A 12057-nucleotide genomic window follows, 5' to 3' on the forward strand; every position below is an offset into this window, starting at 1 on the left:
ATGTGCCACATGGGGAGTCCCCTTTGCAGGAATAATTCCCATCAGCTGCTTTTTCAGAGCAGCATAAATATGACTTAGTGTAAGGTAGGATTTGACTCCATTATATCAATAGAGACCTGGTTTTAAACAGATGCAACTGCATTAAATTAAATGGATGAGCACTTGTTTACACCTGGTTTTGATTTAAAGCCTATGTCTGTATTTAGTTCTGTCCCATTTCCATTTATTGATTTACCTAATAATGACCTTCAGAACACATTGGTACTTCTTTGGTCTCTCCAGTCATATAAGTTATATAGTGTAGGTAGGTGGGAAAAGGTATCCATTTAATTTGGTTTTTGTGCTTTTCAGCAATTTGTCTATAGAATGGAGCTCTGTCCCATGTGAAACTAGGTCAGTGCTGGAATTTTTCAATGACCTAAAGTGTTTCTTTGGCATGCAGGACGCAGAGTGACTACAATCAATATGTACCACACTGAATAGTTGATAAATTGGAATGTGTTCAGAGAAGAGCCATGAGAATGATTAGAGGATTAGAAAACATGCCTTACAGCAATAGACCCAAAGAGCTCAATCTACTTAGCTTAACAAAGAGAACGTTAAGGGGTGACTTGATCAGTCTTTTAGTGTCTACATGGGAAACAAATATGTAATAACAGGCTCTTCAATCTAGCAAATTGAAGTTAGACAATTTTAGACTAGAAATAAGGCGTACATTTTTGACAGTGAGGGTAATTAACCATAGGAACAATTTACTAAGGGTTGTGGTGGATTCTCCATTGCTGACTATTTTAAAATCAAGATTAGATGTTTTCTAAAAGATATGCTCTAGGCATTATTTGGGGGGAGCTCTATGGCCTGTATGGCACAGGAGGTCAGACTAGATGGCCTTGGAATCTATGAATTTCCACACTTCATTTCTCCATCTGCTTCTGTAAATAGAATTCTCAGGAGGACTGCACTTCCCAAAATAGGCAAGAGCAAGCACATTACTGAACTTTAAAACACAAGCACCTCTGACTCACCTGAAAGAACAGTTTCTCTAGCCCATAGTGGCATTGTCCAGCTAGAGTAATAGGAAAATTCTGTGGGGAGACAGAAACATTGTGCTATTTCCTTTTGATCTGTCCAATCTCATATTTGACAGCATGTTAGAGGAAAAGTTCAATGACAATTTGTTTGTCTGACTATTCTGGGTGAAGGCTGAAACTATGCTGTACTCTGCTTTTATTCTTTGTCTCAGCAGTTATGCAGAAATCTTATAAAGCTTTCTTTTGGAATTCTATAGCACCTGATCATACAAAGCAGCTAAGGATGCTCCTGCAATCCTGCATCTACAATTCTGTGGGTCTCTTTGCACCCATCAACCTCATCTTGTGAAAATTTCATGACATTTAGAAAATCAGTCCCAAGTTAAGTTAGAAGTGCTATCTCTGTTTGATCTCAATAGGCCAAATCCATCACTGGAGTGAGTATAGTTCCCATGGGCTTCAATGGTTCAATTCCAAGACTGAATTTGGCTCATGTTTTAATTTTTTCTCACTTGAAAAACAACAGCAGCAACAAGAAGTGAAGATTTCATTTGTCTCTGCTGACTGGGATGTCTGAAATAAATCTGTGACTGCCCAGCAACATCAACATTGCACTAACTTAGCCCAAAGGTCCTGTAGCTCATACTGTGAGGTGAAATTGTAGCAAATGATCTCAATCATTTTCATTTGATTAACCCTTAATTTTATTACAATAATTGAATGACACTAACTAGATGTCATGTCCGTGCTGACATAACTGAATACCATCTACTGTACCTCAAACAGAACTTCTCATCTTCCCTCCAAAACGCTCTCCTCTTCTTTCCTGCTCTATGACCACAGACAGCTCCACTCTTCCTTCCTGTTACACAGGGTCCCAACCTCAATGTCACATCATGGAGAATAAGTCCAACAATAGCTATTAGCCAAGACGGTCAGGGATGCAACCCCATACTCTAGATGTCCCTAAGCCTCTGACTGCCAGATGCTGGGACTGGATGACAGGGGATGGATTACTTCAGAATTACCCTGTTCTATTTCCACGATATGCATCTGATGAAGTGAGCTGTAGCTCACGAAAGCTTATGCTCAAATAAATTGGTTAGTCTCTAAGGTGCCACAAGTACTCCTTTTCTTCTTTCTATGATGCTTGGATTGCCTAAGGAACTGCAGCTATTTTCTGAGGAGGGCAAGCTTCATATGCTTCATAGACCTAGCCATATGACATTGATTTGAGGGTGGGGTGAGCCACATGTCTCTTCAGCTCTGCTCCCTGCACCCTCATTAAACCCCAGTTCAATCCTCCAGAATTACCAGACCTAAACATGCAGAATCATGAGTTGCCCTCCCCCAAAAACTCATGAGTTGGACTTAAAAATCATGAGTTTAGAAACCAGCCCCACAGAAGGGTATTTTATATTTGCCCTCTGGTGTCTGGGCTGAGAGGATGTGCTTGGGTCATGGTTTTCAAGTTTTGCTCTGCAACTCTGTGGACAGGAAACTGTCTCAGTTTTCATTTTAACAAAAGTTCCTCTCCTATTCACAGGAGTCCAGGAGCTGGGGCATAAAAATACCTCACCCCAACTATCACCTGGGTAACACTGACCCTTCCCTCCTCAGCACCAGCTCCATGCCCCCTCTGGCTCAATTTCCCTCAGAGCCATCCCTCCCCTCCCCCAGGCCATCCCTATCCCCTCAGCACCACCTCCCTCAGGGCCAGCCCTAACCTCTCCCCCCAGCACCATCCCTATCCCCTCAGAGCCAGCCCTATCCTCCCCGCAGCACCATCCCTGTCCCCTCAGCTCGACCTCCCTCAGCACCAGCCCTATCCTCCCCCCAGCACCATCCCCATGCCCCTCAGCCCCACCTCCCTCAGCACCAGCCCTATCCTCCCCCCATAGCACCATCCCCATGCCCCTCAGCCCCACCTCCCTCAGCACCAGCCCTATCCTCCCCCCTTGGCACAATCCCTATGTCCCTCCGCGCCACCTCCCTCAGCACCAGCCCTATCCTCCCCCCTTGGCACAATCCCTGTCCCCTCAGCCCCACCTCCCTCAGCACCAGCCCTATCCTCCCCCCAGCACCATCCCCATGCCCCTCAGCCCCACCTCCCTCAGCACCAGCCCTATCCTCCCCCCCAGCACCAGCCCTATGCCCCTCAGCCCCACCTCCCTCAGCACCAGCCCTATCCTCCCCCCTTGGCACAATCCCTATGTCCCTCCGCGCCACCTCCCTCAGCACCAGCCCTATCCTCCCCCCTTGGCACAATCCCTGTCCCCTCAGCCCCACCTCCCTCACAGCCAGCCCTATCCTCCCCCCCAGCACCAGCCCTATGCCCCTCAGCACCAGCCCTATGCCCCTCAGCACCAGCCCTATCCTCCCGCCATAGCACTCCCACTGTCCCCTCAGCCCCACCTCCCTCAGCGCCCGTTCCCCCTCCCTGCGAGGCAGGCTCCTCCCTGCCGGCGGAGGCCGGCGTTGGGCGCGGCGCCGCCTCCATTCCCCGGCGGGCGCGGACGCTGAGGGGCCTGCGCGAGCGTCCCGCGCCTCCCCGCGGCCCGATGCAGCGCACGGAGAAGGTGCTGCAGCTGCGGGGCCTGCAGGGCCGCTCGGTGCGCGTCGTGCGGGAGCACTACCTGCGCCCCGACGTGCCCTGCCGCAGCGCCCTGTGCCAGGCCGCCTGCCCCCGCGGTGAGGGGGGCCGGGGGCGCCTGGCGTGGGCGGGAGTGTCGGGGGGCGGGCGGCAGGGGCTAGCGGAGGGAGGGTAAGAGCACAGGGACCGTGGTGCTGGGGGGATAGGCGGCCGGGAGGGGTGGTGGAGGCAGGGGAGGAGGAGTAAGGGGCATGGGGGGGGCTGTGTGGGGGCACAAGGACTAGGGTGTTTGAGGGGTCTGGGAGGCGGAGGGGGGCGCCAGGGACTAGTGGCACCAGGAGTAGAGGGCATGAGAGGCTGGGGGCATAGGAGGGCAGCAGGCCTGGGGGAGAATGGTGGAGGGTGGCTTTCAGGGGCTAGGCTCCTGGAGGCTGCTGGCCCCAGGTTTAAGGATCCCCAGAAGGAGGGTACAGAGGGGGGTCACTGAGGAAGCTAGTGGGAACGGGTCGCAGGCACCAGGTGTAGAGGGTAAAAGAGGGATTGCAGCCGGTGTAGGGTGCAGAAGGGGAGCATGCTGGTCTCGTGCAGGGGTAGGCAACCTATGGCACACGAGCTGAGTTTCGGTGGCACTCACACTGCCCGGGTCCTGGCCACCGGTACGCGAAACCTTAAATTGGAGTGAATAAATGAAGACTTGGCACCCCACTTCTCAGAGGTTGCTGACCCCTGGTCTAGTGGTACTGTAGAACTTCAGAGCTATAGACACCTTGGGAATGGAGGTTTTTTTCGTAATTCTGAAATGTTCATAACTGAGAACAAAATGTTATGGTTGTTCTTTCAACAGTTTACAGTTAAACAGTGTTTTAATACAGCTTTGAAACTTTACTATGCAGAAGAAACTGTGCCTTTTAACCATCTTAATTTAAATGAAACGAGCACAGAAACGGTTTCCTTATGTTGGAAAAAATGTCTTAAACTTTCCCTTTGTTATGCTGCACTTGCTTCTGTGTGTGTGTGTCTTCTGCTGCCTGATTGCGTGGTTCCGAGTGAGGTATGTGCTTAACCGCTTATTCATAACTCTGGTGTTCGTAACTCTGAGGTTCTAATGTAGTGGATGGGGTGGCACCATGTGTAAAAGACACTGGAGTCGGGGGTGCAGATAAAGGCACCAGGGACTGGTGGCAAGGCCTGGGGGTATGTTGATACTAGGTGCTGACAAAGGAGATGGGATAGAGGTTAGAAGACAGTAGGTGTAGGGTTCAGGGGTCGCAGGCATGTAGAGGAGGGCTTGGAGGCACTAATAATGAATCTTAGTTTTCCCCAGCCAAAGCTTTGGGGGTGCTGTACCACAACAGATACAATAGTAGAAGGGGGAAAACTGAGTTCTCAGGTTATAATTATCATTGTTAATGAGACCAGTTGCATTGTATCAGTTCTTGGGGAACCTGAGAAAGTCAGTCGATTTGTCAGGATATACGCAATTTAAATATAGTCCACCGATGCTTGCTGTACATGCTGCAGTCCCATGTTAAAAATGGCATTAGGAACAAATGGATACACAGAGAAAAAAAATATAGCTGATCGTAAGAAAACATTATTTGCTCTCCCAACAACCCAGGAATGCTAAATGAAATTAAAACAATCGGTGTTGAGGAACATTTTCCAATGTATTTCTGCCATGAAGGATTTCTCAGGAAGTTTTTTAGAGAGTTAGGCCCAGCAGAATGTGTATGGTCTTCCTTTAGGGTAAACGATAGTGATATTTTAGATCTGAAACCTTTCCTGTTACAGAATTCTCTTCTTTCCAAGCATGTACATTTGTGCAATATTTTATATAGACATACAGGTAAAGAACTCTCTGGTAGTAAGTGGGTATTAACAAATCATGAAATCTGTGGAAGCAGTGGTATGGAAGTACCTCTCTCCCTCTTCTCCCCCCACATGCCCCTCCCCCCAAATAAATCATAGGAGTATTTGTTTCAGATACTTTTAACAAAAAATCTTTTCATGTAAAAAGTAGAGTAAATTGATCTGTTGTCTGCACTTTAAGTGATCTATTTTGTAATGAAATTAGATTTTTGCTCACTTTAATTTTGTAATTGAATTTTCACCAGATTGTTCCATCGATGCAGATCCCTTATGACCCCAATCACAGATAATGTAGTTTGAGAAGGTTGTATTATATGTGATTATATTTTATTTTATTCATTAGAAAAAATATTGTATAAGAGTTAAGGATTACTACGTTTTTCTTTTGCACTTCAGGGAAGTTCTGTGGCCTGTGTTATGCAGGAGGTCAGACTAGATAACACCCTAGTCCCTGTTGGCTTTATAATCTAAGAATCTGTGAACTAGGATTTCCTGGCATGGGGGCATTATTAATAAACCACAATTGAAAATGATGTTTAAACTTTTAAACTTTGAATTATATTTCAGATGGGAAATTGTTGTCAGATGATGTGACTCATTATGTTGTCCCTGACTGGAAGATTGTTCAAGATTACCTTGAGATTCTTGAGTTTCCAGAACTGAAGGGTATTATCTTCATGCAAACAGCATGTCAAGCTGTCCAGCATCAAAGGGGTCGCAGGTATCTATGCCATAATAATATACTACTTCTTTAGACTTGTAAAATTTGTTGGAATTGAAATGGCAAAATGTAGAAGCATTTAAGCATGGAAACCTGAGCTCACCAAGACACTGGTTATTTCTAATGTTTAAAAATCCCACAAGAAACTTTATAATGTAATTTGGGGGGTGGGGGGAGAGAAATTGTGACTAGTTGCATATACAGAAGTGTCATTTTCTTTTCCTCTTTGACAGGATAAGAGCAATAGTACAACTTGCATAGTATTCAGCAATCAGATGCCTTCTTAGTAGAAGCTAAAGTCAGTATGATTGCAGTTTTTGCATTTTACATGCTAAAAATGCATAATTGTAAAGCAATATAATTGTATACATTTTATAAAAGTGTTGTACATGGCTTACATTTGTGTTTTGTAGTGTGTATTTCTTTTGTGTTACTATAAAAATGTACATTAAATAGATCAAAGTGAAGATTTTTCTGGCTGATCTGTTTCTGAAATAGTTAAAAAATTACTTGACGCAGACATATTTTGTTGCTACTCTTATGCTCTTTCATCTTTAAAAGAAAATCTAAATGCTAAGTATTATATAATCAATTTCAATTTTTGGTCACTAAAATATATTTCTTGGACATGTAAAGGTTAATAGTGTACTGCAGAAACTATGCAAGTTAATCTGTGCTCTAAAGTCAGAGATACCCAAAAGTTAATCAAGATTGGTCTAGCTGAAGTTGGTCATAGGAATATTACCTGTGAATATTTCAAAGGTTAGATTTCAAGTATGCTTAATGGAAATATTTCTACTTCCTGAGCGGATGTAAGCAAAAAAATGTATGTAAAATACTTCTGGTTATCCCATCATTTGCCTTTTTAGCCCTGGAACATTTCCCTGGCTATGCTTAAGTTTTCTTGTGAGTGGTATGCCACAGCATTTGGGGCATATACTAGCAATATTTTATGGCATACTATTTGACCTTTTGTCTTGAAGTGTATGTCCTCTAAGAACATCTTAATCTTGTTCCATTTTTACATAAAAAGTGTTATGATCCCAATTTTACAAATGGGGAAACTGAGGCATAGAGAGGCTTAGGCTTATCTGATGTCACGTAGTGCTTTGGTGGTAGAGGCTGGGTAAAGCATTGGTGTCCTGATTCGCAACTCCCTTGCCTAACCTATAGCTTACTCTGTAAATACTGTATAGAAACAGCAAAGTATTTCTAAAAGTGTTTGGTGTATACATACTGTTTTAGTAACTGTTCATTTTGCTCTACAAAGGTCACATTCTTTTCCCATTAAAGTCAGTGGCAAGACTTCCATCAACTATACTGGGATCAGGATTCAGCTTTATCGTGTTAAAACTAATTGTTATAATTTTCCTTCATTTTTCCACTAAATCTTTAACTAGAGTTGAAACAGCATTATTAAAAAGGTGACACAGTGTACATTTGTCTTGCTCATATTCCAGACAGTACAACAAATTGCGAAATCTAGTGAAGGATGCCCGTCATGACTGTATTCTGTTTGCTAATGAATTCCAGCAGTATTGTTATCTGCCAAGAGAGAGGGGAGAATCAATGGAGAAATGGCAGACCAGGTATGTTTTAACTAATAATGGGGGTATTCAGTTTTGCACTGAACAAAAAAGGCATGACCGTATGGACCGTTCATGTCTAGAAATACTAGGGCATTGGATATGTAAGACCTAAAGCGGTCAGACTACCTGGCCACAAGGTAATATACAGCATTTGAAGTCCTAGGGTGTCCTTTTGTGATTAAGAATGCATTAAATTATTTTAAAATATATTTGCCTCTATTTTTATGTAATCATAAGTTTATAATAAGTAGATAAAAATAAACTGAACTGAGGTAAATTCAAAGGTGGGTTCTGAAGAGATCTGTAATTGTAGGAGGTAGAACACAGTTTTATTCGAATGTTCAGGCCGAGTAGTTGTAGGCCCTTTCTGAACAGCACCATAGTACTGTGTCTATAATGGAAATAACTTTTAATATTCTTATCACAATAGTCTTCTGGAACACATTAAGCCAAACTTCCAAAACTTTGATGCGTACTTTCATGAAGAAAATGTATGCAGCAACAGGCTTGACTTTCATGCTTGTATTTACATATTCAGCTTGCATTCTATTTGCATGGTCAAAGCAACATTTGCTCACACAGTTACTTGATTTGCACTTGCAATTGTAATATATATGCATTTTGAATTTTTTAGGGGGTAAGGGGGCCTGAGTCTTTTAAAAATAAATTGCTCCATTAATGTATGATACCTTACCTGAACCATAGACTCTCACTGACTTCAGTGAAAGATGGATTGGGAGGAACTTGCTTACTTCTGTCTGAGGTACTTGAGGATTTAGGGCGTGCAAAACTGTTGTGGCTAAGATATGGTGTTCTTAAGCACTGTGCCTAAAACTGGTCACAGTCAGAAGAGCAGCTCTGGCTAGACTTTTTACACCTGCTTTGGAAATGAAGTATACTCCCACCAATGCCTGCTGCCAGACGTTATTGTAGGTGCCAGAATGTTAGAGACATGGCTACATTCCAACTTGTTGTACAACCTCGCACTCAAAGGTGCACTATGTCTTTGTTGCAGCTGGGTCCCATGTGGATGTGTTTTAGGGAAGGAATGACGCTACCTGTTCTGTCTTTCTCTGATAGAGCACCCATAATTTTGACTAATATGTTGGCTATTTGCTAACCTGATTTCCAAATCTCTGAGTATGCATGTTAGAAATGTAATCACTGCTAAGTAGACCCTAGAAAATGTCTTAAACATAACAGATGTGATGTGATAGACATGTTAGTGTGAACTGTACTTTTCTAGGAGTATTTACAATGCAGCAGTATGGTATTATAATCACTGCTTGGGTCAGCTGCCGGTTGTTATGGTAACAGAAGATGAAGATGCTATCCAAGAATATGGAGGTGAAACGGAAGGAGTGTTTGTGATTTTATTCAAGGTAACGTGTTAAAAGAAGTAGAAGAAAGTTGCCTTTGTGCAAGATTAAAATAATGACAAATTAAGGACTATAACGTGTAATGTGTATGTTAAGCCGTCTCAAAGATTGCAAGAAAAAATACTACACTTCTAACTTTTAAGTTAGGAGGTATAAATGAAAGCAAGGATTTGGATACTAGGAATATATCAGAATAGATAGAGGTAGATAAAACAGAGGAGGTTTGGAAGAAAACAGCAGGTGCAGGCTGTTCCTTGCCCATGCTTAGATGCTTTGGGGGCCTTTTCATCTTTTTTGCAGTTTTCGTTACATTTTATGTTAGCAAATGATGTCTGCAGTGCAGGTACAGCGCAGGCAGCACAGCATAAGATTCATCTTCATTGTTCTGCTCATGAGCCTCAGCCTTGAGTAGTTGGGACTGTCTATAGTAATGGGAAGGTAGTTCAGTCAGTCTCCATGATCCATTCAGTTACTGGCCTCTGTTTTGAGACTGTCAGCGTGTACGTGTGTGGGGGGAGGAGGACAGTTGATGCCAATTGTTATGTGGACACTGTTTTATTGGTAACCAAACTGAAACTTCGCCAGTTCACTTATGTAAACCACGAAATATTTGCTAAGTGTACACCACTTCTGATTACTACCAACCTGGCTTGTATTCACTCTTGTGACTTGGTGATGAAAGGGGTGTTGTTAGGCTAACAATAACATTTAAACAAACTAACAAAAACCCCACTTCTTTTAAACAGCATCTTAGACTATAAAAAATGAAGTAACTTTAACTAAATCTAATTTACTTTAAATTAGGTCTGTCAATTAATCACAGTTAACTCACACGATTAACTCAAAAAAATTAATCGTGATTAATCACAGTTTTAATCGCACTGTTAAACAATAAAATACCAATTGAAACTTATTAAATAGTTTTGGATGTTTTTCTACATTTTGAAAGATATCAATTTCAATTACAACACAGAATACAAAGTGTACAGTGCTCACTTTATATTATTTTTTATTATAAATATTTGCATGTCTTCTGGAATGGTGGTTGAAGCATGAAAGGACATATGAATTTTCAGTGCATCTGGCATGTAAATATCTTGCGACACGGGCTACAGCAGTGCTATGTGAACACCTGTTCTCACTTTCTGGTGACATTGTAAACAAGAAGCAGGTAGTATTATCTCCTGCAAATTGTAACCAACCTTGTTTGTCTGAGCAACTGGCTGAAGTAGTTACTGAGTGGACTTGTAGGCTCTAAAGTTTTACATTGTTTTATTTTTGAATGCAGTTTTTTTGTACATAATTCTACATTTGTAAGTTCAACTTTCATGATCAAGAGATTGCATTACAGTACTTCTATTAGGTGAATTGAAAAATACTATTTCTTTTGTTTTTACAGTGCAAATATTTGTAATAAAAATAATTATAAAGTGAGCACTGTACACTTTGTAGTCTGTTGTAATTGAAATCAATATATCTGAAAATGTAGAAAACATCCAAAAATATTTAAATAAATGGTATTCTATTATTGTTTAACAGCATGATTAATTGTGATTTTTAAATTGCTTTATAGTCCTACTTTGAATTAGATCTTTCAAAAAGTTATTTAATTTTTATAGTTAAAATGTTATCTGAAACTAAGATAATGATACAAACCCCTTCTACAGTATTTCTGGTAGCAAAGTGATTTAGTGGGGTACTACACTGTTCTTCTCTAGAGATATGGATTAAAATGTGTGTTAGCTTACTGCTGGAATGCGTTTGTGGTATTTAGGATACTGACTACCAGCATCACAGAAGCATTGTAGAGTCTGCGTAGAATTCTGTTGTGAATAGAACAATAGCTCTCTATTTAAAATCTTTTGTGCTCTGTTTATAATGTGTATATACAGAATTACTTGGATAATTTTTGGCCTGACTTAAAAGCTGTCCATGAACTCTACGATTCTATACTTCAATCTCGGCGTGAACGAGAGTCTGAAAGCCAAGAAAACAATGGGAAGGAATACCCTGAACATCTTCCTATGGAAATATTGGAGGCTGGGATCAAATCTGGAAGATATATACAGGTAATCTATTATTTATAGAGCAGACAAAGAAAGATGAGGCCTGGGCCAAGGAATTTATAGTCTAACTCAGAAAACTGTGATATATGAAATAACATTAAATGCAGGAGGTTGGGAGAATGCATTGGTGAGGGAACATGTATTATAAGGCTTCAAAAAAAGCAGTGAGGTGAGGGGGTGGGCTAAAAAAAAATGGAAAACTGTTCCCAGACTAAAAGTGACATAAAAGAAAACATACAGGTAACAGTGAGAGAAGGGATTGGAAGGAGTGTAATGAGCAAAGAGGGAGTATGAGGTAGATAACAAGTAAACTTTGAGAATCTTTTTGTTCCTGTCCCCTTCTTCTCAAACAAAATGAAAAAGTTGATCAGATGAGTCCTGTGGATTCCATAATTTTTTCTTCAATTTCTTGCTGTCATGGAAAAGGATTTGATGGGAGCCTGTTGGTGCTAATCTTCAGCTGGCCTTTAAAGATCATTGTTTTAGCACATGATTCACACATCAGTTGGGAAAGTAGATACTGTGTTTAGAAGCAACACATCTGTTTTTTAAAAAATACAAATAAAATGTGAAGCTATAATACCTCTCACCTTTAGGTTGTCTGTTTGAATCCAGTTCAGGTCATTAGTAATCAGCATTCTGTACCAGCTTATGGCTGTTCATTGGCTTACGTTCAGCTGTTAGTGGATACGTGTCCATGTTATGAAAAATAAAAAAACACCAAAAGAGGCAGAAACCTGGTATCTTCATTGGCAACCTCAGCAGCAAGGCAAGAATAGAATACACAGACTTAATTTTTTGCCTCGTAG

The 12057-nt window shown here is 41.7% G+C and overlaps 1 protein-coding gene across 4 annotated transcripts in view; it reads left to right on the forward strand.

Annotated features, from left to right (window-relative positions):
* The first annotated feature begins 3535 nt into the window (after positions 1-3535).
* The window catches only part of DIS3L (DIS3 like exosome 3'-5' exoribonuclease), a 36498-nt gene continuing 27976 nt past the window's right edge, over positions 3536-12057 (forward strand). For 2 of the 4 annotated variants that reach the window (XM_073304389.1, XM_073304392.1), the window contains exons 1-5: positions 3536-3722; positions 6061-6214; positions 7675-7803; positions 9050-9185; positions 11075-11251. In XM_073304389.1, the coding sequence (XP_073160490.1) occupies positions 3593-3722; positions 6061-6214; positions 7675-7803; positions 9050-9185; positions 11075-11251 (726 nt within the window). In that variant the 5' untranslated portion in view covers positions 3536-3592. Of the gene's footprint in view, positions 3723-3774; positions 3796-4411; positions 4676-6060; positions 6215-7674; positions 7804-9049; positions 9186-11074; positions 11252-12057 lie in introns of those variants that run through there. The other 2 variants (XM_073304391.1, XM_073304390.1) reach the window with 2 other exon arrangements.

This window comes from Lepidochelys kempii, chromosome 10, assembly GCF_965140265.1.
Source record: "Lepidochelys kempii isolate rLepKem1 chromosome 10, rLepKem1.hap2, whole genome shotgun sequence".
NCBI lineage: Eukaryota > Metazoa > Chordata > Testudines > Cheloniidae > Lepidochelys > Lepidochelys kempii.